The 27,589-nt window shown below is 35.8% G+C and overlaps 1 protein-coding gene across 3 annotated transcripts in view; it reads right to left on the minus strand.

Annotated features, from left to right (window-relative positions):
- GRID2 (glutamate ionotropic receptor delta type subunit 2) overlaps window positions 1-27,589 on the minus strand; it is a 1,588,850-nt gene that overhangs the window by 181,032 nt on the left and 1,380,229 nt on the right. For all 3 annotated transcript variants that reach the window (XM_077142855.1, XM_077142857.1, XM_077142856.1), the window contains one exon: window positions 2,173-2,339. In XM_077142855.1, coding sequence (XP_076998970.1) covers window positions 2,173-2,339 — 167 coding nt within the window. The remainder of the gene's footprint in view (window positions 1-2,172; window positions 2,340-27,589) is intronic.

The raw sequence follows: 27,589 nt of genomic DNA on the forward strand, positions 1-27,589 counted from the left end.
CTGGGCTTTGAATGGACAATAGATTCTTATAGCTGCTTGTGGCCTACAATAAGAATTCCAAACTTCAAACATCCTTTCAAATTAACTCACTGTCCGTCTTCTTCCCCAGCACGTTATGCTCTTTTCTACTTCTATTCTGTGTCCTCACTGTTTTTCCAAGAATTACACATATTTTTTCCTTTCAGTTTAACTGTAATCTACTAATTCTTCAAGGTCAAGTTCAAGGCTTACTCTCTCTGGAAAGCTTCACTGATAGTTCTAGGACACTCTCATGTATCCTTGCTTAACTCTTTATTATAAACCCTGTTCAATTCTTTCCATATCTTAACTATACAATTTAACACAAAATAAATAAGGAATACTGATATTATATATAATATTGTGTTAAATATAATCAATCAAAATATATATATAAATGTCAGCACAATTTATAGAAAGATTTATATTGTTCATTGCTTTATGTGTATCTCCACCTAGATTGAAAGTAACTTGCAGGCATATTTCATATGTCATAATTGGTTTTCTGCTTGTTTCCCTTTAGCGTCTGTACACTGCTGACCTTATTATCAGTATTATAGGTATTCAATAAATGCATTTTAGTTGATTAATCATTATTTATATCTTGATAATTTGCAAACCTACTTATGCATAATTAAGTCATCTTAGAATATATTTAGACCCAGAAGAGATCACCGATAGATTGCATTATTGTTCACTATTATTTACTCCCTTCTTCCCTTTATGTGGAATATACTCACCTACCCCACTGATTTTGGGTTGGCCATGTGACTTCCTTTGGTTATGATCTGATAGCAGATATGACATATGCCACCTCCAGGCAGAAGCACAAGAGACATTGCCTATTTCTACCAGCCTTCTTTGTGACTGCTCTCCACAATGAGAATAGCAAGTCTTAGAAAGGGCTGTTGCTTCTTCAGCCTGTGCCCTGGAATGAAGCCATGTATGGAGCAGATCTGCAGTTGCCACGAGCTTGCAGGAAAACAAAACTAACACGAAGCCCTAAAGTTTCATGAATAAGAATTTTTTTTTAAAGTCACTGGTACTTTGGGGGAGTTCGCTATGTGGAAAAGTTTATTAATTTAGAAATTAAGAGTTTCTCTCAAGTCCTCACTTTCCAGATAAGGAAAGAAGCCTGGATTTTTGTTAGCTAATGGAAGAGTAGTGGTATAAATTCTGGACCACCGACTCAGTTTTTTTGTTTGTTTGTTTGTTTGTTTGCTTGGTTTTTGAGAAAACAAAATGCCAGCTTCTTTACTATCGTAAAATTTTGAGAAATACAATTCAAATTGTTTGAAATATGGAGCCTTGTTGCTATCTGAAACTGCCATTTTGTTCTGGTATTAGCTTTTAGAGAATAAGATAAACAATATCTAGAAAATAAGCAAATTACTACCAGTATCAAATGGAATACATTTCAACCTAGAAGATCTAAATTTTTCTTATGTCCAAGCTTTTTGGTAGGAGATAGAAGGAAATGCAGTGATCTTTGTGAATCCCTTTCATTGCCCAAGCCTTCTTGTACATTGTTAATCTAAAACAAACATTTTCAAAATGTATTTCTTGAAGAACTACCTTATAATAGCAAATTCTGAGTTGGGGATGGATTTAATCTCTTAATAAGCTATCTCCTTGATTTCCATGACAGTCTTATGTCCACTTTGTCACCGAGTGAGAGATATTAGAATTCTTACCCAGGTCCTTTGCAAAATTCACATGGAAAAAATCCCTATCCTTATATGCTTCAGGATAGTGAACTTTTAACTTTTATGCTTTTGCAAATGAATTAATGTCTTTGTTATATAACTGTTTATAAAAACAGAGAGTCGATTGCTTATACAGTTCTAACAGAAATTAAGAAACTAATTTCTTTGGTATATCAAAATTTAGAGTCAAATCAGTTATATACAGCACTATTTTTTCTTTTAAATGTGAAAACTTTTTGTGTAACCATCAGACTTCAGTATATCCTTTAGTAAAGAAATGTCTTATCGAACAACCACTCACCACTAACTTTTTGTTGTTGTTATTATCGAAAATGAAATGTTTTTTCAAACAAGGAAAACATAATGTAATAAATCAGATTGGGCAACCAAGTGAATTTTCTGGGTCTGTATTTCCTCTTTACTTATTTGGACCACATACTAATCTTACCTTTGTGAAAAAACGTCCCTGTAAGGACTTCCATGCTGCAATGCAATTCCATAGCCTCGATCAGCAACGGTATTGCCAATGGTGTAAAAGGAACAATCTGGATCATTAATAGCTACATATTCCAATACAGCTGCATCCCACACAAAAGCATAATTTCCATATTTTACCTATGAAAATATAGAAAACAAAAAAGAAGAAGAAAATAGAATTTAAGTTTGGATTTTTAAATTATATAGACAGAATAAGAAAGAAATATTACATTGATATATTTTCATTATGCAGAAATTAATAAGATATATATGTCTAATGATACTCTTCCCTATACTGCATAAAAATGAGGTCTTTGGTTAATTCATGGCTCTGTTCTCTTGGAAACCTGATCAAACTGGAATGTTAGCTATGTTACCAGGCAACATTGTTTATATAAAAAGAACCATGAATGGTAATGTCATCTGGATTAGAAGAACAAAAATTCATGAGAGGAAGCCATGTCCTTGAACTTCTCTTAATGTTGCAATTCTTATCATTGGGCCTCTCCTTTTTGGGAAGCTGTGCCTTTCAAGTTGGTGCAAGAGATATTGGATCCTTTGGATTATAAAGCTTCGTCATACAGGCTCTTGCACCCACCAACGTGGGTGATATCTCCTTGCACCTGATCTAACATATAGAATGCTCCAGGTACAACTTACACTGAAGAGAAATGACCGGGACTGCCCTGCTGGAGGGCTTTATTTCCTGTCCTATGCCCTTCTGATTTAGTCTTTTGCTTATGATAAAGTTATGTTTGGGCTTAGAAGGAAACTTCCCCCTTGTAGGTTATTGGAATGAGGAAAAATAATTCCAAAATGTTCTCTATCATCATCTAGGGAACAAAATTCTACTATGGTTGCTTACAATATCATTCAGTGATTATCTAGTTTTCCTTCAATAATCACATATATCCTAAATCACAAGTCTACCAAAAATTAAAATAAAATGCAATATTGTAAATATCATAAGAAAGTTTATTCATAAAATTATTAAAGATAAAACTAAGATGTAACAAATTCATAAAATAAACAGAACTAAAAATTAAATTTAAAAGTTAGTTTATTTTTTGGAAGGGGGTATAATTTCTTAGTGAATTTAATTAGGGAAAAAGTAAAATATATAAAACTACAGATAATTAGAAACTGGAAATGTAATAAAATATATTCAGAAATACACTTAAAAGAATATTGTAAATGATTCTATAACAGTAATATTAAAATACCAATAACTTAGATAATTCTCTGGGAAAAAAATTACTTAAATTTCTCTAGAAGTTTTGGAATGAAACCGAGCACAGTGAAAAAGCTAACATAACCTTGATATTAAAGATACACATCCAAGAATCAGACAGATCACTTCTCCTCAAAATGTCAGCAAATTGACTAAAATATACTAATGGTATATTTTAATGGCATCATTACCAAACAGGAAAAACAACTCTGGTTCAGTATTGGAAGGTTTACTGGGATAATATAACTTACAAATAAGTCTTTATAAAAAGAATTAAAAGACCTTTCAACAGACACCAGAAAGACATTTGACAAAATTGAAAATCATTATCTATCTATCTATCTAATAGGAAAATCTTTTATTTAATGAGGTATAGAATAACTACCTTAAGCAAGCAATAAATATATTGGAGCTGAAACTCTAATGGCATTGCTCCTAAAATCAAGAAAATGATGCCTACTTTACCCCAAACTTAACAAGATTGTGGAAAAATTATCCTATGCAATAAGGCAGGAAAGAGAAATCTGACTTAAATCTTTAAGGACAAAACAACCATTAGATTGAGGCAAAATTATCACTATTTGATGACATACTTATAAAGTCCAAAAGAATAAACTAAAAATACATTAAAATAGATTTATACAGATCAAGAGTTTTCTACTAATAAATCAATAAAAAGCAATGAACAATTAGAGTAAAAATATCTATTCACACTAAATAGAAATACCACCATAATAAATCTAATAATAAATGAGTAGGATCTACATGAAGAAAACCTCAACAAATAATTGAAGAAGATTTTGCCTCATTTTTGGATAAAACGTAACGTATTCATAAAAGGTGATTGCACAATTGTAAAAGAAATGTCAGTTTCTCTCAGATTATTTATAATTATTGTAATTCTGAATACAACATCTAAAGGATGTTTTAGGGATTATTAAAATCTTAGCAATTAGGGTAATGCAATGGTGGCTCAGGGACAGAATTTTCGCCTGCCATGCCAGAGACCCAGGTTCGATTCCTGGTTCCTGCCCATGTGGAAAAAAAAATTACTAAAAAAAGAAAATCTTAGCAAATTATTTGTAAGAATAACAGATGAGAATAGCAAAGAAATTTTGAAAATGGTAAGTGACGGTTGGAGTCTTAGAAAACTAGGAAGTGATACAAAGCTTAAAAATGTAACAGTGTGGAATTTAAGAATAGAAAATCAGTGGAATGGAAAAAAATTCTAGAAACCAATAAAATGATATAAATACATTATTTTATATTATGGAGTCTATAATTCAAGTCAGTGTGCCAAATATGAAATATTCAATAAATGAGATTAAAGCAAATGATTACATCAAAACAGTCAATACTGAAGCATTATCTTACACCCTACATGAAATAAACTCCTCCATTGTATGCATTAAATACAGTGAAAAAAAGAATTTAAACTTCACAATAAATAAATGCTAGAGAAACAGGTGAGATTGTATTTTTCTGATACTAAAAAATAAAAAAGGATATGCAAACATAAAGGTGAAGGAAGGATATAAGATAAATATTTGATACATTTGATTAGTTCTTGCTTTATACATTTACTTAGGTCAGGCCTTGTGTTCCCATACCAGATGTTTCAACAAAAAGTTTTGCTGAAATAATAGATGATTCAAAACATTAGAGTAGTTTACTGTTGAAGTGAATACATATTATCTTTTGTGTTAGTGGAGGATCCATAAGGTATTGAAACAGAGATAAAAGTTCTTTTCCTGAAAGGAATATGCATTTTAACAATCTTGATGGTTATTGCTTAAGCACATCAATGATGGCATACTGCTGTTGCAAGTGATACAAAAGTGAGTTATACAAACAGGAACAATTTTATATACACAAGGCTTGATAAAAATCATTAAAAGTGATAGAGCTTCGTGGAGAGTTGATAGGTATGGGAATGGGGAAGATGTTCTGTTAGGATTCCTCTACATTCACCACTCACATTGGCAAGGTTATCAGTTTCTTGTCACTGTTTGCTTGTATTAATCACCAACTTTAAGATCTGCTTTTAGCATTCTGGATCTAAATCCATGAGTAATGGAAAGATAGCAGTGACCTCGAAACCTCCTCTAACAACTACTTTGATTTTTGCTTTTCTTTTCTATTTCAAACAGCCATGCTGGTCTCCTAATTCTCCTTGCAGCTTCTTCACAATTCTCCAGGGACTTTCCCAGTTGGGAATTATTGCTTTGATGTTAGAAGATTGCTCTAGCATTGTTGTTACTGCTTTGTGAACTGTAGAGATTTATTTAAATGTATGGTAACATTATCATTGCAATTATACATGTTTCTAGAAATTCTAATGTTACAAAGCACTTTGAATCCATTTTTTAAAAAGGAAATCATTAAAACAGTATGATTATAGCCTGTAGCAATGCCAATGATGTGTTGCATAATAACCCAAACTGTTTTACCTCTTAAAAATAGCCCAGGCTTTTTCTCATCTACTACAACATACAATCACTGTCCTTTGGATGGTTTTTAACCATTAAATTAAAACTATCTACAAAACACTCATCAACAAAATCTAAAGTCACTTTTCAACAGAATAATAATTGAAGTGTTGGCCTAGGAAATTTTTAATCCATCTGTTCTAGACTGCTAGCTGCCAGAACGCAATATACCAGAAACAGAATGGCTTTTAAAAAGGGGAATTTAATGAGTTGCTCATTTATAGTTGTAAGGCTGAGAAAATGTCCATAGAAGTCTATAGAAATGTCCAATCAAAGGCATCCAGGGAAAGATACCTTGGTTCAAGAAGGCCAATGAAGCTCAGGGTTTCTCTCTCAAGTGGAAGGGCAGATGGTGAACACAGTCACAGTTTCTCTCTCATCTGAAAAGGCACGTAGTGAACACGGTCAGGGTTCCTCTCTCATCTGGAAGGGCACATGGCATACACAGCTTCTTCTCCTGGCTTCCTGCTTCATGAAGCTCCCCAGGAGGCATTTTCCTTCTTCATCTCCAAAGGTCGCTGGCTGGTGGACTCTGTTTCTTGTGGCTACGTCGTTCTGCTCTGCTCTCTCTGAATCGCTCTCATCGCCCAAAATGTTTCCTCTTTTATAGGACTTCAGAAACTAATCAAGACCCACCCAAATGGGTGGAGACACACCTCTATCTAATCCAGTTTAACAACCACTCTTGATTAAATCACACCCCCAGGGAGATGATCTAATTACAGTTTCAAACATACTGAATAGGGATTAGAAGAAATGGTTGCCTTTACAAAATTGGATTAGGATTAACACATGGCTTTTCTAGGGTCCATACATCATTTCAAACCAGCATACCATCTGACTAGGTGATGGATTTACTTCAACATTTTCATCGAACCCTTGTTCTCAAGGTCGTGTATGGATAGACAGACAGCTGACTTACATGGCACTGATTTATTTAACAGTGGATTCCATGCCAGTTAAATGCTTCACACCAAGTTCAAGAGAGGGCAGAAGTGCATCTGTCAACCCATTCCAAGATCAACTTGTGAGGAAGGGCAGAGAATCCAAAGTGGCACCTGTCTCCAATATCATCAATCTCTCGTCCCCAAATAGATAGAGATACTAGGGTGCTATTGTGATAGATGGACATTGATAGTTACTGATGGTCAGTCTCAGCAACTGAATCCTCATAATATGCCTGAAATGCCAATAGCTGTAATAAATATCTTACTTCTGAGATAATGCTAGGAGCTAGGTTTTATTCCATTTTACATAATTTCTACAGTAGTCATTTTTAAAATTCAATTTTACTAATAATTATCATGCATTAATTTCATACTGTAGGAGATACAAAGAGGAGTAGGATGTAAGCCCCTGTTCTCAAGCTGCTTACAAGCCAACAGTGGAGATAAATCAAACACTGAATTGCTGTAGCACAAAGCGGATCATGCTAAGTGCCGGGGAAAAGCTCAAAGTGTTACTGTGGTTCAAAGGAAGAGGAAATTATTTTTCATTGAGGGGAATCAGGATAGCCTGCTCAAACATTCTAGTAACTGAAATAGTTGTATGAGAAAATGCCAAATATTTAAGTTCCTAATCAGTAGAACCTTGCCATTTCTTATTCATGCAAACTTTTCTATCTACTAGTTTTCTGCAATTTTCTATCTGTCAGGTGAAGAACTGTAAACATTCAATGTTATTTTCTATATCTGCCTTTCTTGTCAAGTAAAGCATAGGATGGGAAAATGCATTTTCAAAATCTGTGCCCATGCTTTTCACCATGGTATGGATTCTGGCATGTTTCCGCTTCTCTGAGGACTGCCCATGCCCTGTCTGCCCTGTTCTGACATCTCTATCATAACTCAATGCTGAGAGCACTTTCTTTTCAATTCATTAGGCAGCGTTCCCCTGTCATATCTGCTGAAGGACACAGCACAACCAAAGAAGCTTAGCACTACCTGTTATCCCACTGACTTTGGTTGTAACTGGGAGAACATCCTCTTTCTCATATGAATCTTTAATTTAGCTAATTCTTTAAAGTATAACTTGATCAAAATCATACTAATTATTAGTGGTAGATTTGGGACTTGAGTTGAAGGTCAAGTCTTATGCTCTATTCACTACACTAAAGATAAAATTCTGGAAGATATTTGTTATTGTAATGCAAAAATGCACAAAAATGCATGGTGGTCTTTACCTACAAGGCATAGCGCATATAGTTGGAGAAAAAAATTATGTGAATGAATATGATATGATAAAGTTTTTGGAAGAACTATGAAAAGAATGCAACTCCTTTAAAGCTCTGTGATCACAGTATAAAGATCAGAAGACTTGAACTTTTTAAAAAAGACTGTTGGTTTGTCAAAGTCCTTGGAATGAATATTTGATTTATGGGATTCTGGGCCTTGGGACTTGTTGATTTTGTAACCATTGTTATCTAAGCATTTTTGGTCTTCAGGTTTGAAACAAAAACAGTGCTTTTTAAAATTAAAATAAAGCCTGCAGGCTGGAACTCTATTATTTTGGTTCACCAATTAAAATTAAAGGGCCTGAGAACAATAACTAAATTCTAACCTTGCATAGTAAGCCACTAGCTTCTTTACAATTTTAACTATGGTTAGTTGGGGATAAAGTGATTGTTAATACCAGGACAAAGAGTTATGATTAATCCAGAATCGATCTACAGTGGCCCTTGTAATTCATTGCTCACATAAGTTGTTAAGATGGAATGGTTTTAATATGTATGGCATATGATTCTAGGTAGTGGCCTTTCCCACTTTGGGAAAATTAACAATTTAGCATCATTCATCAACTCTTCTGAACCTTTGTAGATCTATAAATCATTATCAAGGCAATATTTTAGTGCTTGAAACTGACTTTAAAATATATATGCGTTTGTTTACTGCTAACTTAACTGCTGGTCTACCACATTTTATCTGTTGTTATGTTGGAATTTGTATTTGTGCTCAAACTAAGTAAGATTCACAAATAAGATATGAATGTGTTTAATATAAATCAATATCAGTTTATTTTTAAAACACTCATTTTTACTCTAGAAGAAAAACAGTATCCCTACCTCTAAATCTTTCCTCTTGTCTTTCTCTTTCTATTTTTTTTTGCATTGGCAGGCATCGGGAATCAAACCCGAGTTTCTGGCATGGCAGGTGAGAACTCTGACTGCTGAACCACCGAGGCCCACCTTTGCCTTTCTATTTGGAGGTTATCAGAATACTAAATGGTAAAATAATAATAAAAGACATTCTGGGAATATGAAAAATTGAACACAGCTTCCTTCCCCTACACAGATCACTGTCTCTTGAGATACATGGTTACAGTGCATGGAAGATGGAAAGCTAGTAGGACCTGGAGTCATAGGAATTGTGTAGGGGAAATAGCTGGCAGTTGTCTCTCTTTGACTGAGCAAGAAAGCCAGTGGGACCTCTGGGGAAGGTCATGAAGAAATTAACTTTAGGGAGCACTTGGTTTATAGAGATCTGTGGGCAGACCCCATTCACCCCCATTTCTTCTGCCCTCCTTCCATAGACATTCCTGTTCTGTTGCCTTTAACTTGGCCAGGAAGGAATTGAATTAGTGGACAGGAACCTATGAGTTCTGGAGTTCTGGAGTTTGGGGAAGAATAGAATACTGGAGAATCCACAGTTTCTTTCTAGGTGCCTTAGCTGGGATGTTTGTGACCCAACTTCTTCTGGAAAGCTGGCCCACAGGGAGAAAGGACCACTTCACCTCCTACCACTAGTAGGACAGCTAATACCTAGGATTATCCACCAGACAGAACTGAGTCCCCATGAGCTGACAAAGAAAAAGAACAACTCATATAGTGGACCCTACAGTCTGGCAGGAAAGATGGATTAGAACAAATAGAACACATTCCAGGCAAATAGCATTGTGGGAGTAAGAGACTGAAAATTTAACAGAAAAATAAGAGTATTTAATTAGATTCAAGTGTGAGTCTAAAAATATCAATGTAGCTACCAATCACACAGCCAACTAAATGCAACTCTTTAAGCAAAGAAATGAACACATGAATTGAGGGAGAAAAAGGTCATAAACATTCTGTCACCTCAGATGGAAGAACTAGGATGACAACTGTCCCAATTTGCTTGAGATATCCCAGGTGCAATCTTCTCAGAATGCAAAAAGTCCAAGTTTGTGGTGATGGGTGCAAAAGGTTGGGGCAAAACTACAAAACTATATGGCAGCTCAAAAAAAAAAAAAAAATAGAAGCTGAATGCAAGACATTTAGTGTCAGATGGATATGGCATCGATTATCTGCCTTCTGCAGTCACTACTGCTGTTTTTCTCCCTGACTGCTCGTGTTGACAATTGTGACTTGCTGTTCGTAAAATGGATCATCTATTGTTGCACCACTGTGAGTACTAAGACTTAGTGCAATTTAAGTGTTTTATAATTGTTAGTGTTAACAGGTCTTTCCCTGTGGAGTGACTCTTGCACCTTGTATCTAGGTAACATCAATTTAATTTTCAATGTTGTGAATACTGTGATAATTTTTTTCTAAGAGTTCATATAATGAAATACCAGTGCTAGCTGGGCCCAGACATCACTGAAAAAGGAGGCTACATGACTGTGTTATCTTCATGACAGATGGAAGAACACATCTAACTGGATTAAGGAGGCAAATAACCCAAAACAGAGCATGCTGAACAATATGCAAAAAAGAATTTGGGGTTGGAGATGGTAGAAAATGGTATGTGAAAGCACATAAAGGAAATGAATCTCACATGTTCAAAGTGAAACAGACAGTACTTTCAAGTCATTCAAAAGTTTTGTCTATCCCAAAAGACACCAATGTTCAGTTGAAGTAGCTGAATTAGTTTGGGCTTACCACATGGTCAAGCATGCATTATCGATTGTGTCCCCGACTGCTCTATGCAGCTAAGTAAATCTACATTTCTTGATTCGGAGGTTGCAAATAAAATGCGTTGTGAGAATGCAGAAGGGTGGAATTTTGACAAAAGATGTGTTGGTTCCTTATGGGACTGAGATGATTCCTTCAGATCTTACCAATGATCATGTTTTCTACAAGTTACATGTATATTTAGGTATCAAATAGCACCAAAAATGTTTATCATATTTACACAACTGCATGACCTTTGACAAAACCATAAGGAGCCTAAGAAAGAATGAATTGGCTGCACATGAGTTGTTTGATGTTATACTGAAGTTGTGGCAAAACTCATAGTCTAAAAATGACTCATATTTATGAAATAAGACAACTTTAGAAAATGAAGAAATCACTAAAAATGGGCATGCAGAGGGATTTTGGGAAGATGACGGTGTAGGGAGCTCCAGAACTCAGTCCTTCTGCCAAAACAACTATTAAACTAGCAGGAACTATCTGAAACAACTATTTTGAAACTCTAGAGGCCAGAAGAATGCTGTACAGAATCCAGGGAAGAGCAGGAGGAAGAGAGTGATAAATTATGGGAAAGGACAGTAAATTGCTCTTTTTGCATGGTGGCCATCCTCCACGCTCATGGAAGGCATGGGGTCCAGCCCCTTGCTAGCTCACTGATGACAGGAAGGTACACAAAAATCACCTTTCCTAATACCAGGGGTGGGCATGGGTGATTACTGATCATGACTTTTGTTTAGCATATTTGAATTGCTAGGGTCCTTGCTCTGAGGGCAGCCATTGTTTCAACCCACCATGGGCAGGGGCTGGAGACTTAAGGAAAGTAGTGGAGACTTAAAGAAGATGTCCTTTCTCAGGGCTCCAGGGTAAGTTAGCTGAAGGGCTGCCTTTGCTGGGCAGGCCAGGAAAGCTCAGCTCTGGGAAGCCATCTGAGAAGTTATTGGTGTGCTTCCTCATCTCCTCCCAGAGCATTTTGGAGACAGACTGCACCCCTCCCCACTTCCTGAGCCCTTGCCTCTATTTTGGCTGAGAAGGACTGATCTGGGAAGTCTTCTCTAGCGTGGCCCCTCCTCCCAGAATTTGCTCTCCTGGCAAAGGCTACAGGGGCAGATAGTCGGGCACAAAGGCCAGCAGGCATCGAACACCTGGGAGAGGGAGGTCTGTCTCCAGGGAAACAGAGGGCCACAACCAAACTCCTGTAAACAGGGAGACTTCAGAACAGCCAACAAGCAAGGCCCAATCAAAGACTGGACTAGAAAAACAGGGAAAACTTTGCATACTGCCTTAGCCTTGGAAAAACCTTCCTGACAGGAGGGCTGAAGCTCAGTAAAATCTGTCTTATCACCAGCTAGTTACAAAACTAAGAAACAGGCATCTCAGGGAACAAATCCCAGCGTTAGCATTTTAAAATATTAAAGTGTATTGTGCGCAATAAAAGAGCACACAACAAACAAAGAAACAGGAAATGATGGCTCACCCCAAGAAAGAGGACAAAAATTCAGTAAATATGAAGGAAGAAGACATGAATGTGACATACTGAGCAAAGTCATTTAATAAAGTGAACTTAAAAATGCTAAGGAGATGAGGCAAAATACAGAGAAAGACTAAAGGATATCAGGAAAATGAAAATGAGCAATTTGTTCATCTAGGTCTCTTAGTAGGACCTTTAAAAAGGAACCAAGGGTAGTGCAATGGCAGCTTAGTGGCAGAATTCTCCCCAGGCCAGAGACCCAGTGCCTGAACTTGCAAAAAAAAAAAGGAACCAAGCAGAACTAATGGAGTTGAAGACCACAAAAACTGAAATGAAAAATTCCCAGGAGAGTTTCAAGAGCAGATTGGAGCTGGTAGAAGAAAGAATCAATGACCTCGAAGATAAGAGACTTGAAATAGTCCGAGGAGCAGAAAGAAAAAAAAAAATTAAACGTTGAAATAGCCTAAGACACCTCTGGATAACATCAAGCATCCAGCATACCGAAATATGCATTAAGGGGGTTGCAGAAGGAGAAGAAAGGGTGAAAAAGTCAGAAGGAATATTCAAAGAAATGACAGAGAACTTCCCAAATGTAACAAAAGATGTGAGTATGCACATCCAAGAAGATCAGAGAATACCAACCAGAATAAAAATGAAGAAAAATACACCCTATCATATACAAATCATACCATCAGATGCAAAGGACAAGGAAAGAGTTCTGGAAGCTGCCAGAGAAAATCAACATGTTACATGTAAGCAAGTCATAGTTAGATTAAATGCCAACTTCTCATCAGAAACCATGACAGCAAGAAGACACTGGGTTGAATACTCAAATCGGCGTATGAAAACAACTGCCAGTCAAACTTTTTATATCTAGCAACATGTTCTTTCGAAACTGAGGGCAAGATGAAGCATTTTCAGATAAGCACAAGCTGAGGATGTGAATGACAACTAAAGACCTGCCCTATAAGCAGACAGAAAGGGAAGCACATGATAACCGATTCTAAGTGGCATAAAGAATAAAAGCCTGTAGTAAAGGTAACCAATTTGGTAATTATAAATGACAGTATTATCATAGTAAACTGTCATGTAACTCCACTTCTCATTTGCTACAGGTGCTAAAATGCAAACGTATAAAAAGTAACAATGAAGCAATGTTCTGGGCTACAATGCATGAAGATATAAGTGGTAACAAGTACAAAAAAAATGGGACAGAGAAGGAAAAGTATATTTGCATGTTATTGAAGTTAGGTTGGTATCAAACCAAATACGATTATTAAATATTTAGGATGTTAAATTTTAACCCCATGGTGATCACAAGGAAAACAGGTCAAGATACAAATGAGAAGTCATACAATATGGTACAACATTAAAAAATCAAATAAATATACAATGTATCCCAGTGATTGTTGTGAGTGTGGAGAAATATGAGTAGAGGTATGAGAGGAGGGAAAGTGGGGGAAAGACTAGAAGTGAAAGTAAAGCTATTACTCTAAAAGTGCCATGTGTAGTTACAATTATGTATTCATGAAAATTCTATATATGTGTAAATATGTAATTAAAGAAGATTATCTTAGGGCAAGGTTTATTGACGTCTAATTATATGAAGTCAAATTCACCATATTTAGATGTATAATAAGAACAGCAAATAATAGAAAACATTGGGTATTTTTGTTTAATGATTAGAATTTTAAAATTACATTATTATTATATACAGTAAAATAATAGTTTTTGAGTCCTGTGTTGATTTATGAATTCAGAAGTACTAGGGTATTCATAATTACATAATTATAACTTCTTTGCTCTAATAACTGATTTATTTCTATTCAGGCTTGGAGGGACAATGACATACACTTAACTTTAAGCTGAACAATATGTTAATACAAAAATTAAAACAGCAGAAGCTTGGAAAAAGCCCAACATGCATAATAATTTATATTAAAATTGCTAGGTCTTGCCATCTGTCCCTGTGTAATTCCCTTCCCCAACAACTGTATTTCTATGTGTGTACATATTCCGAAAGAATATTAGGTAGAAAGTTTGAAATTATGTAGTAAAATAAAATAAATCCTAAAATAAGTTAGATACCTCAAAAGACAGAATTAATTTTTACCTCCAATTGATTTCACTTTCTGCGTTAACAGCATTTGCTCATATCTCTCTCATACTTGGAAATCTTTGAATGGCCATATTCTTTATTGCCCCTTATTATTATTTTTTTTTACATGGGCAGGCACTGGGAATTGAACCCGGGTCTCCGGCATGGCAGGCGAGAATTCTGCCACTGAGCCACCATTGCACCATCCCACTGCCTGGTTTTTAAGTGTTCATTTTCTTCTACTAGGAATGCTTTTCTGTCTACACTTTTCTCTCAGTCTTACTCTGTCCTGTCCTCTTTAACTACCACTGTATTTCTTTCAGGGCTGGGATCAGTCCATCTGTCCTTTTTCCCTGGAAGTTCTCCTTGACCACCAGACTTGGGTGAGTGTCCGCCTACATGACCCGTTCACCCTGCACATACTCCTATCATAGCCCTGTGCCCACTGTTATTATAACTGCCTTTTTTCATATCACTTTACTCTAAGTAACCATAAACCCCCAGAATGCAGGAACTGCACCCTTTTTAACCTGGGAACATTGCCTCCCTATCTCTAGCATAGGGCCAATAATATCAACAGTAGCACCTGACGAATATTTATCGTTGAAGAATTATTTCATTTCCCTTCTCTCTTCTGGTCATTAAGATCACCACACGTTGAACTCTGTATTCATTCGATAATTTCTATACTCCAATTCTCAAACACTGATAACAAGAGCCAAGTAAAAACCAGAATGTGCAACAGATCAATGGTATTTCTGCCATACAGGAGCAGCTTACAGTGTTCTGGCAGGATGAGGAGTGTAAGTCACAAGTAGAGTGCAACCCAGCTGTGATGAAGTGCAGCTCCAAAGGAGTGTAAGTGTGCCCCAGAGATTACTGCCCCAAGAACTTTTTGCAAAGTGTTAGATGAGAAGATACTCATTTCCATGGAAGGGTATGGCTTCTCACTTTCCTGAAATCACTAGCTAACACCCGTTTTTGGTTTACAACCGTAGATGGCCTTGATTTTTAGCTAACTCATAGGTCTGCGTTATCGTTTCCAACTGTTTTGACAGCATTTTGAGGGCAGAGATTTTTTTTCTAGACTGACTGCCTAGAAAATACTTAACTGAATTAATTGTTTTGAGAAAGAGCAATTGCATGAAGGTTAAGAGAAAAAAACTCAGCATTTGACCAGAGCTTAATTTTAAAGAGAAGTGCCTGTGTAATGCCACAATCCTCGAAGAAAAGCAAAATGAGAATATTTTCTTATAAAATGAAGGGGAAAATGAGCAAACTAACACTTAGAGTAAGGCTTAGTATTGGTAATATAATTTACTGCTCATGCCAGATTTAAAATTACAAAATTCAGCATTTTCATTTTATTAATTTGTCATGTTATAGAAACATGATGACATTTCAAGATGATGGTAGCTCACAGTCTATTACACATTACACACGAATATTAAAAAGGAATTTATATGTTGGTCATTTGTCACAATTCTGTATTGTACAAACTTCTTGGCCCAGCAGTGAGAAAGTGAGAAAACAAAGATGTAATAGAGCAAACCTACTTATAATGATACTGCTACTAAAATAAAGGATATACGTTTTTTTTCAAAGAAGCTGGATAGTCAGTTTTTATATCAATTTGAATAAAATTCTATAAAGTAGCATAATGGAAAAATTCTCTATCATGATCAATGTTTACAGATACAGACAAAGCAAGAGTAAAAAGTTTAGTCTGACGTTAAAGGAAACAAATCCAAGTAAGCATTTTACAAAAAACTATTTCAGAAGTTTCACCGAAGCTTCAAAAGTTGGCAAAAAAATCTCTCTCGTAGTTGATTTCATCTAGCATAGATTAAATCCATTGGTCTTTTTCATAGATGAACTTTTGGAAATTCCCAGCCTGCAAAACTTTTCTCAGCATTTGGAATGGGTATTTCAGGGATCCCATAGCTAAAAATGGTGCTCAGTGATTGGAACAGTTCACAATGTACGAGAACAGTAAAGGGATGAGGAAAGGAAATAAACCTAATAATATTAATGAGGAAGAAGGCATACAGCTGGGGCACGTTCCAGTATACCCAATTACTGATGTGGGGTACAGTGGGATGAAGAGGGGAGAGCTGACTCAGACAGTGCCTAGACTAGGCATAGACTGTTTTCCACTCTTGTCATCTGGTTCTTCTATATTAATCCAAATCACATGTGTGGCTATAATAACTACTTATAATATTTTTATTAATTTAAAATTTACATATCATTAAAAGCATAGGTCTTAAGCATCCAATTCATATGAGTTTTGATAAAAATATACACCTGTGTATCCACCATGTCAATTAAGATACAGAACATTCCCATCCTCCTAGAAAGTTTCCTTGCCCTCCTTCTTTCAAAACTTACTGTCCTAGGCACTTTGCTGATTTCTATCAGCAGAGATTCATTTAGCTGCATATAAATGGAGCCAAATAGTAGGAACTTTTCTCTATTATCTTGGACAGCACAATTCTTTTTTTGATCCATCCACATTGTCGCATGTATCAGTAATTCATTCTTTACGATTGAGTATTGTCTGAATATGCTACAATTTTCTTCTGACAACCCTGTTGTTGGATTTTTGAATTGCTTCCGGTTTGGAATGATTACAAGTAAAGCTGCTACAAACAAGATAGTTCAAGTCTCTTGTGGATGAAAGTTTTCATCTCTCCTGGGTAAATACCTAGGTTTAGGGTCATAAGATAAATTTGGGTCATAAGATAAATTTATTTCTAATTAATGAAGAAGCTGCCATACAGTTGTCCAAAGTGGTTTTTACACATTTTGCACCATCAATATCTGGGAGTTCGAGATGTTCCATATTCTTGCTGAATATATGGTGTTGCAGTCTTTTATATTTTATCTATTCTACTGAGAGTGAAATCATGGTGGGTTAATCTTCATTAAGCTGATGAATAATGATGTTAATTAAGTATATTTTCATATGCTTGTTGGCAATTCGTATATCTTTTTGGTGATGTAACCAAGAGTTTTATTTACTTTTTATAGGGTTGTCTTTTTATTGTTTATTTTAGAAATTCTTCATATAATCTTATACCAGTTCTTGTCAGATATATTTATATTTAGTAAATATTTCCTCTAATTGTGTAGTTTATCTTTTCATTTTCTTAACAGTATGTTTGACAAGTAGAAATATTTTTATTTTGATAAAATCCAAAGTATCAAGTTTTTTCTTTTTCTAAAGAAATTGACTCTGTAGTAAATCATAGTTGTACTCCTACAAGACACTTGTGGAGTTTTAAGGACTACTTAATGTGTTTAGCTAGCCCTTCAAATCTGGCAGGACTCAAACTCAAAACTTTGCCTATGCGATGGTTCTGAGCAGCTAAATATGTGCTTAGGTCTTTTGGACTGCCAGATACTGGTTTTCACTTCCATGGTTCCTCAGCTGTGCATGCACAGATGAGGGTTAGCCAAGTGTTTGGGGTTAGTTCATTTGCAGATTTGCAAGCATTTCCTGCTGTGCCTCCTCTCTTTCTGAGAGCCCCCTTAATTTTCAAATTTTTTTTGTTGCTCTTTCCTGTGATATCTCAAGCCAGTAAAACTACAATTTTCTTTCAAGCCAGTAAAATGACAACTTTCTTTTTAAGTTCTATCTACTTGTGTTATGCACAGACTTAGAAGTCTGCTCAAGGGAAAGCCATACAAATGTGGATCTCTCTTTGTGCAGCTTCTTTCTCTCAAGGGTCATATCTCTTCCATTTTCTGCCTGCTTTTGTCCAGGGTTTAGAATTGCAATTTGTGAGAGGGTTAGTCTGATACAAGATACTCAGCCATTACCGGAACTGGAGCATAACTTTTGTTTAATTTATAATCACATTGTTTTCCAATAGATCAATGGAAGCAAATGGAAGTCATAGCTTTAGGATTATTTTACCTCAAATTTAAGTGATGGATTTGGAAGTGAAATTTACTTAGGAGAAAATTACATTGAGTTTCAATGATGTTAAAATTATTTTCATGAGACTTTGTGTAATCATCTAAAAGCTTTTTTCACTTAAATAAATGCCTGCAATTTACTAGTCATCTATTTACCTGAAGTACACCTGAAGTGGCTTAGTCTAACTCTAAATTTTAGGTGAAACACTTTCAACTCTCCTTATGTTTTCAAGTGCCCATTAATGACAGGGCTTTAAATTTTTTTCTCTTCTCCAGACCTACTTCTTTTGAGTTCTCTAGTGGAACATATGCATAACCATTACACAGAGTGCTGCAGGTGATTTATATTCAGTAGCTTTGCTGGGTACACACTAGTATTCCATAAGGTGTTAGACCAGAAGCAAAAGGAGACAGCATGATTCCTGGGTCTGGATAATTTACAATTGAGTTGGGAGTAAATTTTGTAGCAGTAACCCAGGATAAGACTTTATGGTGAAGACTATAAGTATAATCATTGAAAAATTTAAAATTAGAATTGTCATTACAGTTTGGAGATATTTAGGGGCAGATTAGAGTGAGACTTGTTCTGTGCCCCAAAGTGATAACAAATAAAGCTCAAACATAATATATACTCATTATAAAGCTAGATTTTATATCCAATTCTTGCTGCACCTCTTTACACACACATGCTAACAAATAAAACTCAAATATAAATACACTCATTATAAAGCTACATTATATCCAATTCTTGCTGCACTTCTTCTTTACACACACATGCACACACAAATCTGCATTATTTTGTGTGAGTAAGATGTAGAAACAGAAATCTATTAAAGAAGAGAAAGAAAGAGGCAGAGGATTTTTTAATTCGTGTCCAGAAGAGGATAATAATACCCTGCCATTAAGGAGAATGCATTTTAGCGGAAGAAGAAAAATATGGAAATATAAAATACATATTAAAATGTCAAATATAAACAATAATTTGAATTGTGTCCTGCCAGGGAAAGCTACTTAGGATTCAATTATATCTTAAAGATTAAGCAAAATTAATCAGGAGAAATTTTGTAGGAGAAAAAGCAAAGAATCAGGACCTTAAAAGGGGGAAGGAATATTATTTCTTGTTTTATCAGTGAGACACCTGTTTTATCTCTGAGAAACTTTCATTTTCAAAAAAATGCTACCTCTTTGTGCTTAGCAGAGCAAAATAAACAATAAAAGAGAGTGGAGGAGGGAGAAAGGATGACAAGAAATAAGTGAGGGAGGGGAACAGAGAGAAAATTGAGAGGATGAGAGAAAGTGAGTGAGTTAAGGGAGGAGGGACAGCAGCTGGAAGGGTTTGAATAATTTCAAGAAGTTGCAGAATAATTTAGGTAGAATGGAAATTATAAAAATAAGCAGCATTGTTTGGAATCTAACGACATGGAATCTAGAGTCATTCTGTCCGGTGTGAAATGTGAAACCTCACCCCCTCTTATTATAATGTGGTAGATTCTATGAGCTTCAGTTTTCACAGAGTTAGTGATAATCACTGTGCTGATTTCCTGGCTGCTGAAACAAATGCCACACAATGGGGTGGCTTAAGCAATGGAATTGTATTGGCTCACAGTTTTGAGGCTAGGAGAAGTGCAAAGTCTAGGTGACAACCAACGTGATGCTTTTTCTCTGGAAGACTGTGACATTCTGGGGCTGGCTGCTGGGGTCCTTGATTGTCTTTGGCTTTTCCTTCACATGGTGTGCACATGGCACATCTGCTTTCTCTTCTGGGGTTCTGTGGTTTTCTCTCTCAGTCTTTCCTATTTGGCCTCCGGTAAAATAATTAAGACCCATCCTGACTCAGTTAGCCACACCTTAACCAAAATAATATCTTCAAAAGGTTCTAGTTACAATGGGTTTTTACACTCATAGGAATGGATTAAGATTAAGATCATGTTTTCTGGAGTACAAAACTCCAAGCCACCACAATTACTAACCCAGATAATTGTCATGCAGGTTAGATAAGAGAAAGTATAAAGCATGCTATCCCATTGTCTATTTACAGTAAACTGTCAATATTTTGTATCCATTCTTCTTATTATTAAAGAATAAGGCTACAGTCCATTGTCAGGGTTAGCTAATGGGAAGCTTTCAATGTGGCAATTTATATTTGATTTAGAATGGTCTCTGGCTACAGTGGAAGTAGCCAAAAATATTGAAATGCAGTTAAGTAGAAATTTATGTGTGAAACAAAGGTGGGGAATAGAATGTAACAAGAACTAACTGACTGAAATATGGTTGTAAAATAACTACCTATGCAAGGATTTTCACCGAGGCAGAAAGAAATATCCGGATTCAGAGAAGTGTAAAGAAGCAGCTGAACTGCAAGCTAACAAATTTGGAAGGCAAAAGAGGATAAGCAATGGAGAATATCTTGGTATTTCTGGGTTGTGTGATAGGGAGATTCGCTGGAGTGACTGCTCTGATAAGGATGATGAACAATGAGGATGGCTGTGAGGAAATTACTGGAAGTTCCCTCCTGGAAAGAGAAATCGCAGGCGAGAACTAAAATTCATTCTATTGGTGAGTCAGGCAAAACGATAACGTTTTACTTGCATCCGGAAAAATGTCTTAAAAAGATAACTCATGCTTTCTCAAGTAGCTTTTATTTTCTAGGAGAGCCACATTGAGTAACAGGAATATCGTTAGTGGCAGCAAGATGAATGTATTATGCTTAACACAGAGACCATTACCGTCTTTCTAGAATTGTACAGATTTCTCAGGGCACTGTTTCTCCTGAATGGCTCAATACTAAACATGTTAATGAACACAAGGCAAAAGGTAGTTAGAAGCATAGGCTTTGAAGAAAGATCCTATTTCAAATCCAGTTCTGCTACATAGATGAGTGAGCATGGGTAGTTTATTGAACAACCTAGGACTTCAGTTTTCTTATCTATAAAATGAGTTTTAAAATACCTACCTGCAGAGTTTTGAACATTAGTGATAATGCAAGGAAAATAAATATCTATCACAGTGCCTGCCACATTAATGGTGATCAATAAATGGTAGGTAGAAGTAATTATTACCATTATTACTGGAATAGCAAATGGTGGGCTGCTCATTTTATTTGCATTTGATATTATCTTAACATGGACATGCAAATGATATAATAACAAGGAAATCTTTAAATGTTAGAAGAATTTTTTATAGTGCTATTGATTAAAAGGAAGAATTGAAAAAGTTAGCCAATCAGCTAAAGGAAGGGAAGAATTCTTATAAGTAAAAAGAAATCAGTGTAAGTCATTTTAGTAGTTCTCATGGGAGGGATTACAGTAGAGGAATGATAATAATGCAAACATTTCTAATGAGTTTTTACTGTAGTCCAGGCACATGGTCCAAAATGCATTTCATATGCTGCCTCATTAATTTTGCAATAACTCTATGAGTAGGTATTCTATGAGTGGGTATTATTTCTCATCCCCATTTTACAAATGTTTGGAACTAAGTGAAGATTAGAGGTCAATAATTTGCTCAAGTTCATGCAGCAATAAGAAGTGGTGGTCTTTTAAGGTTTGTAAGTCATAGACATCAGGAGCTGTTCCAGGTGTGAAAAATTATGTGATAAGTAGAAGGCAAAAAAACAAAACAAAACAAAACAAAAAAACACTGTATAAGATCACCCAAAGTTAAAGACCAATAAAATATTTAATTAAACTTCAAGGTAACCCCAGCAGGATGTCAAAAGAGAGACCAGGACTAAAAACTGCTGCAGAATGGCATGGACAGTTGACACTGAAGGATCACAGAAAACTGGGGTGCTCCTGGAATGCTTCCTAGAGAGATAAATGCCAAGTTAGATTTTAAAGGATGGGGGCAGGTAAAATAAGCTGGAACATGGAAATCACAACTGTAAGAAAAACATGAGTAGAAAGTCTGAAAGAGCAAGGGAGGGCAAGATTATAAATGTCATTGAATTTCAGGCTGAAAGGTTGAAAGTTCATTTTGTGTCTAATGTGCATGATGAGCCTAGTAAAGAGTTCATGCCCCATCTAACTGAGCAGGCAAAATCTGGATCCTGCTGAATGTTGTCTAGCAAGAAAGTAAGCCTAGTGTTGTCAGTTTTCCAGAAAAGACAAAAATGTCCAGTTTTCCTAGAAAAGACAAAAATCCTTATGTGGGGAGGAAATTTGTTGATTTCTATTTATTGTCAGGGAGCCCAAACATTTTGAAACACTGCTCAAGTCTTGGACTGCATGGAAACCTCAGGTTACTGGTTTGTTTATCTGTGGAAGCCAGTGGTCGGGAGTGTGACTCCACCGCCATCTATGCGAAGTTGCGCACTGATTTTATTGGAGCTGACAGCTAGGTATGTATCAAAATAAGAGCATTAGCTAATGACCACAGGAACAAAATGGGCAGTTACTCTGTGATTCGATGCATTTTCTGTTTGCTCTCTCCACTGATAGTTATAGCACACATATATGACAGAGGTGATGGAATGTGTCTCTTAGAGTAGGACTTCTACAGGTGGAGAGCAGAGGGAATAAAGAGAAATGGTAGGAGAAAACTTCCCAGAGCAGTTCCAGTCTACAGAGCAAACAGATCCACAGTCAAAACCAAATTGTTTTAGGAGGAGATTGGAATGGTGGAAAGAAGGGATAGTTTACATTAATCTTTTACGTTATTTTACTTTTTAACAATATGAATGCATTGCTTGGATAATTTTAAAAATGCACATATGTTTGAAGTCAAAAAAAAGAGAAGAAAGAAAGAAAAGAAAATGCTTTGGTATCACTGAAGCAAATCCTATGCTAGGGAAGATCAGCTGAGTGTGTCAGGTCAATGTGCTGATTTCATGAGTTTTAATTTACCAACAGGTCAGTGGAACAGAAGGCTTTGCAGCCAGACCATTTTAGGATTGAGTCTCAGCTCTGTTACTAATGGGCTCACCAGTCTTTAGCTTGTCAACTAGACTTTCTGAATCTCAGTTTTTATATTTATAATATTAGAGTAATATCTATCTTATAAGATTGACTGGGATGAAGGGTAATGCAGAAAGAATAATAATCAACAAATAATAAGCACAAGAATGGCATTAATCATTATTATTAATCCTATCTTGGAAGCTAGGGCAAGCCACTGAAGGATTTTGGTTTTTATAGGCCACTTAATGATAGAAGGGTAATGATTTGGATGGAGCCAAGAATCTAGGCTTGGAGACTAATTAGGAGGTATTATAATGTTGTTGGGCAGAAGAAATGGAGATAAGGTAGTAGATATAAGAAATGCTTGGGAAACAGAGTTCTCCAGATTTGGTGACCAGACCAATCAAATCCTGAGTATGAGGGAAGCATCTGGTATGATATCTTAATGTCTGGATTGACAGAATGGGCAATTGGTGGTGCCACCTAATGAAGGCTATGCTAGGAGAAAAGAGTGATATCATAATTTTGGATACACGGAAATTTAGATGTCTAGGAACGCTCAAGTGGCAATATTCAATATATGTTTGGATTTGTAGACCAATGCTCAGTAGTCAGATCTCTGGTGGTGCCATAATTTTAGCTGTCATCAAGTCCACAAATGGTAATAAATTCATGAGTTGTTACAAAATCAACAAGGGAAAGTATGAAAAGTGGAAATAGAGGGCTCAGGATGGAACCTTAGCACACATGAAGATCAAAAGGCATAATTTAAGCAAGACAGCTTTGTATTTATTTAGTAACTAAAGGTGAACATTCTATGTAAATTCTTCAGATCTGAATTTTACTGCATTCTCTTAGAAAAAAAGAGAAAACAAAACAAAACAAAACTGTAAACTAGGACATAATAGGTCAGTTAATAAAGAAAGGATGGCCCCTTCACAAGGAAGAGGAAGGTTTTGATCCCCAGACAGAAATTATTAAAGAACAAAAAGGGAGGAAAGTTTAAAAAACAAAACAACTCTCTTTAAATTGTTTACCAAAAGGTAGAACTGCCAGTTTATTTAATGATTCCATCATTATCCTAAATACTATCCTAGTCAAGAATAATATTCAAGATATTCATTTTATTTTTCCTAGCTCATTTTATTGTTTCCAAGATATCATTAATTCTATTTTTTCTCAGTTTATTCTATTGTTTCCAAACATGGCAACAATATTGCTCTCTACTTCTTCATCCTAATTTTTTTTTTATTGCAAAAGTTACATTATAGGGCCAAGAGCTTTTAAGGGACTGGCTCTTTTATTTAAAATGTTTTTAAAATAATATGTTTTCCTCAAGGGAGGTTAATGTAGTAATTTCTGGATATATTTTACTCACATACAATTTTTTGTTAGGAATATTTTAGGAATTTCTGGATATATTTTACTCACATATGGTTGTGTTTTCCTGAAACTGATTTTGTTTCGTTTGTGATCTAAGATCAGAATCCTAAACAGTTTCCAATTTAATCGGGGACATTTTTCAATGTCTCTAGAAATGTTTCAGCATTTCCCATCTGCTTCCTGTGGTTCCTAAATCCAATAGCATTGTTTACAGATGTCTTGCTTGTTGGTTGGTTGGTTTTCTCTTTTTAACACTACTCCTGAAACTTGAAATTCTGGTTGTTGTTGTTGTTACTGTTGCAGTTTGTACACAGAGAGTTTGAAGCGTAGGCATTAATTTTCATTGGTTATGCTGGCGCATAAACCTGGAGGTGAATTCAAAAATGATCATGGGGGCAGAATGGATGTGCGCTGGTTAAATACCGGGGCAGAGGATGAGGGGGAGAGTTTGTTATTTGTGTCTGATTTTGACCTCTGTCACTTTCGAGATATATGTTGACCCAGTAGTTACTGAGCCTTCCTGAACTTCAGTGTTTTTGATGTAAACAAAAAGAATAACAGAACAACCTGATGGATTAAGTGTTTATAAAGTAGGGAGGACAGTGCCCGCATAGTAAAAAATATTCAATGAGAATCTTTACTATCTACCTAATGGTTGCTTAGCATTGAGGGAATTCCTAAGAATGAGGTCAATATTAAAATACTAATAATCACAAGACAGAGCTCTATAGCATTAGGGTAGAAGAAAATTTTTTATTTATTTATGTTTTCAAGCAAGGAAAAGTGGGAAAAAATTAAATAGGAGTTTAATTATAATGACTAATCCCTTAACATGGTGGGTTGTAAAGCGCTCCCCCACCCTCAAAACAAAAATTCACCTCTATCCAGAACCTCAAAATGTGAAACTTATTTGGAAATATGTTCTTCGTAGATATAAGTAAGTTGAGGATCTCAAGATGAGGGTTATGCTGTTGGGCTTTAAACCCAAGGACAAATGTCCGTACAAGAGAAAGGAGATACACAGAAGTGAGGGCCATGCGAAGGCAGAGATGGTAGTTACGTTGCCACAAACCAAAGAACAACTGGGGCCAACAGAAGCTGGAAGAGGCAAGGGAGGAATTTCTTTAAAGCCTTCAGAGAGAGCATGGCTCTGACAGCGTTTTGATTTGTACTTCTGGCCTCCAGAATTGTGAGATACCAAATTTTAAGCCACCAAATTAGCAGTAATGTGTTATGGCAGCCCTAGGAAACTAATACAGTGGCATACACAAGCATTCATAATTGCCGAAGGGGGAGATTTGTTTTCTTTCTTTCTTTTAAAAAAGTTTTTTATAGTCACAATTTCAACATTATCTCATGATTTCATTTCTCTACATTTTCTCCTTACCTTTTCCCAGAAAAAAAATGCACAAATGATAAGGTCTCAATGATAACAGTGGAGTGGGAGAAAGACAACTGCATATTTTTAAAGTCAGGAATATAGAGACTTGTTTTGGGCAAATGTCTGAAAATATAATCTACATTTTACTCATCATTCTACCCCTGATAAACCCAAAGAAGCTTAGAACTAAAGTAAAATATAGTGAAGGACAATTTAAAACAATTAATTTTTGTTAATTGGGGTGGTGTGGTAGGCAAAATAATAGCTACGCTACCCAAATATGCTCATGTCCCAGTGTCCAGAACCTGTGAATATGTTACCTTACATGGCTAAAGGACTTGGCAGGTGCTAAGTGAAGATTCTTGCCTTGGAAAGATTATCCTGGATTATCCAGTTGGGTCCAATGTAATTCCAAGTGTTCTCATAAGAGGAAATCAGGAGGGTCAGAGTCAGAGAAAGATTAGAAGATGCTAAAGCTGCCAGCTTTGAAGATGGAGGAAGAGACCGTGGGTCAAATAATGGAGGTAGCTTCTAGAAGCTGGAAAAAGCAAGGGACCAGACTCTTCACAAGAGCTTCTGAAAAGAGTACAGCCCTTCCAAAACCTTAATTTCAGCCTGTAAGACCCATTTTGAATGTATGGCTTCCAAAATGTAAGATGACAAATTTACGTTGTTTTAAGTCACTAAGTTTGCAGTAACTTGTAATGGTATCAACAGAAACCAAAACATGCAGAACCAAAATATCCAGAGATTTTATATAAGAATTTATGGAAAATCTCAACCACAAAGTCTTATTGTTTTTCAATAGTTGACATTTCTAGCTTCTTTTAATATCATATTAAGAAGAATATGGCACTGCTTTAAAACAGGCACTCCTGACCTCATAAGTACTAATTGGTCTAATTCATAAGCTGAGTGTCACATAACATAAAACCAGTCACAAATGTAGAAAGAGAAAGATATTTTGGTGAAAAGAGTTCTGAAGTAGTATGCAGACTAAAATTTAGCCCTGACTATCACAAATAATTTGTAGGCTTAAGGTAAGGCACTTCAGTTCCTCGGATGTGTTTTCTCAATAGGTTGGACCATCAGCCTTTCCACTTTAAAAAGAACAGCAAACAAAAGCAGAATTAGGAGGGTCAGTTTTATGATGGCATACCACTTGTCTTTCCTGACATTGCCAGTTTAAAATATTTCGCATTTTCAGATTACTGTAACATTTATGGATATAAAAGTTGTGTAGCTGAGGGGTTAGCTGGCTGACTTGAAGACTAATATATCTGCAGTTCTGGTTTATTATACAGGTAATTCACATTCCACTTTCTTCACTGTTGACTTTCTGATAATTAGCCATGCAGTGCCTTATGGAATGCTTGTAAAATGTGCCAAAGAAAGTGGTGATGTTAATTTAAATGTTGCCATAGTATAAGCAAAAGAAAATACTGCCCAAAGCATTTTGAATAAGCTACCAACGTGCCTGATGCAACAAAACAGCAAATCGTTTCATATCTGTGCTGTAAGTTTTACTCCAAACTTCAATTCCAGATTTATGTGGTTGAAGTACAAGCCTGAAGAAAATAGGAGTCTAAAAATGCTCAGAAGGAAACAATCATTGTGCTGTCAGTGGATGCTACTTC

Source organism: Tamandua tetradactyla, chromosome 24 (assembly GCF_023851605.1).
Source record: "Tamandua tetradactyla isolate mTamTet1 chromosome 24, mTamTet1.pri, whole genome shotgun sequence".
NCBI lineage: Eukaryota > Metazoa > Chordata > Mammalia > Pilosa > Myrmecophagidae > Tamandua > Tamandua tetradactyla.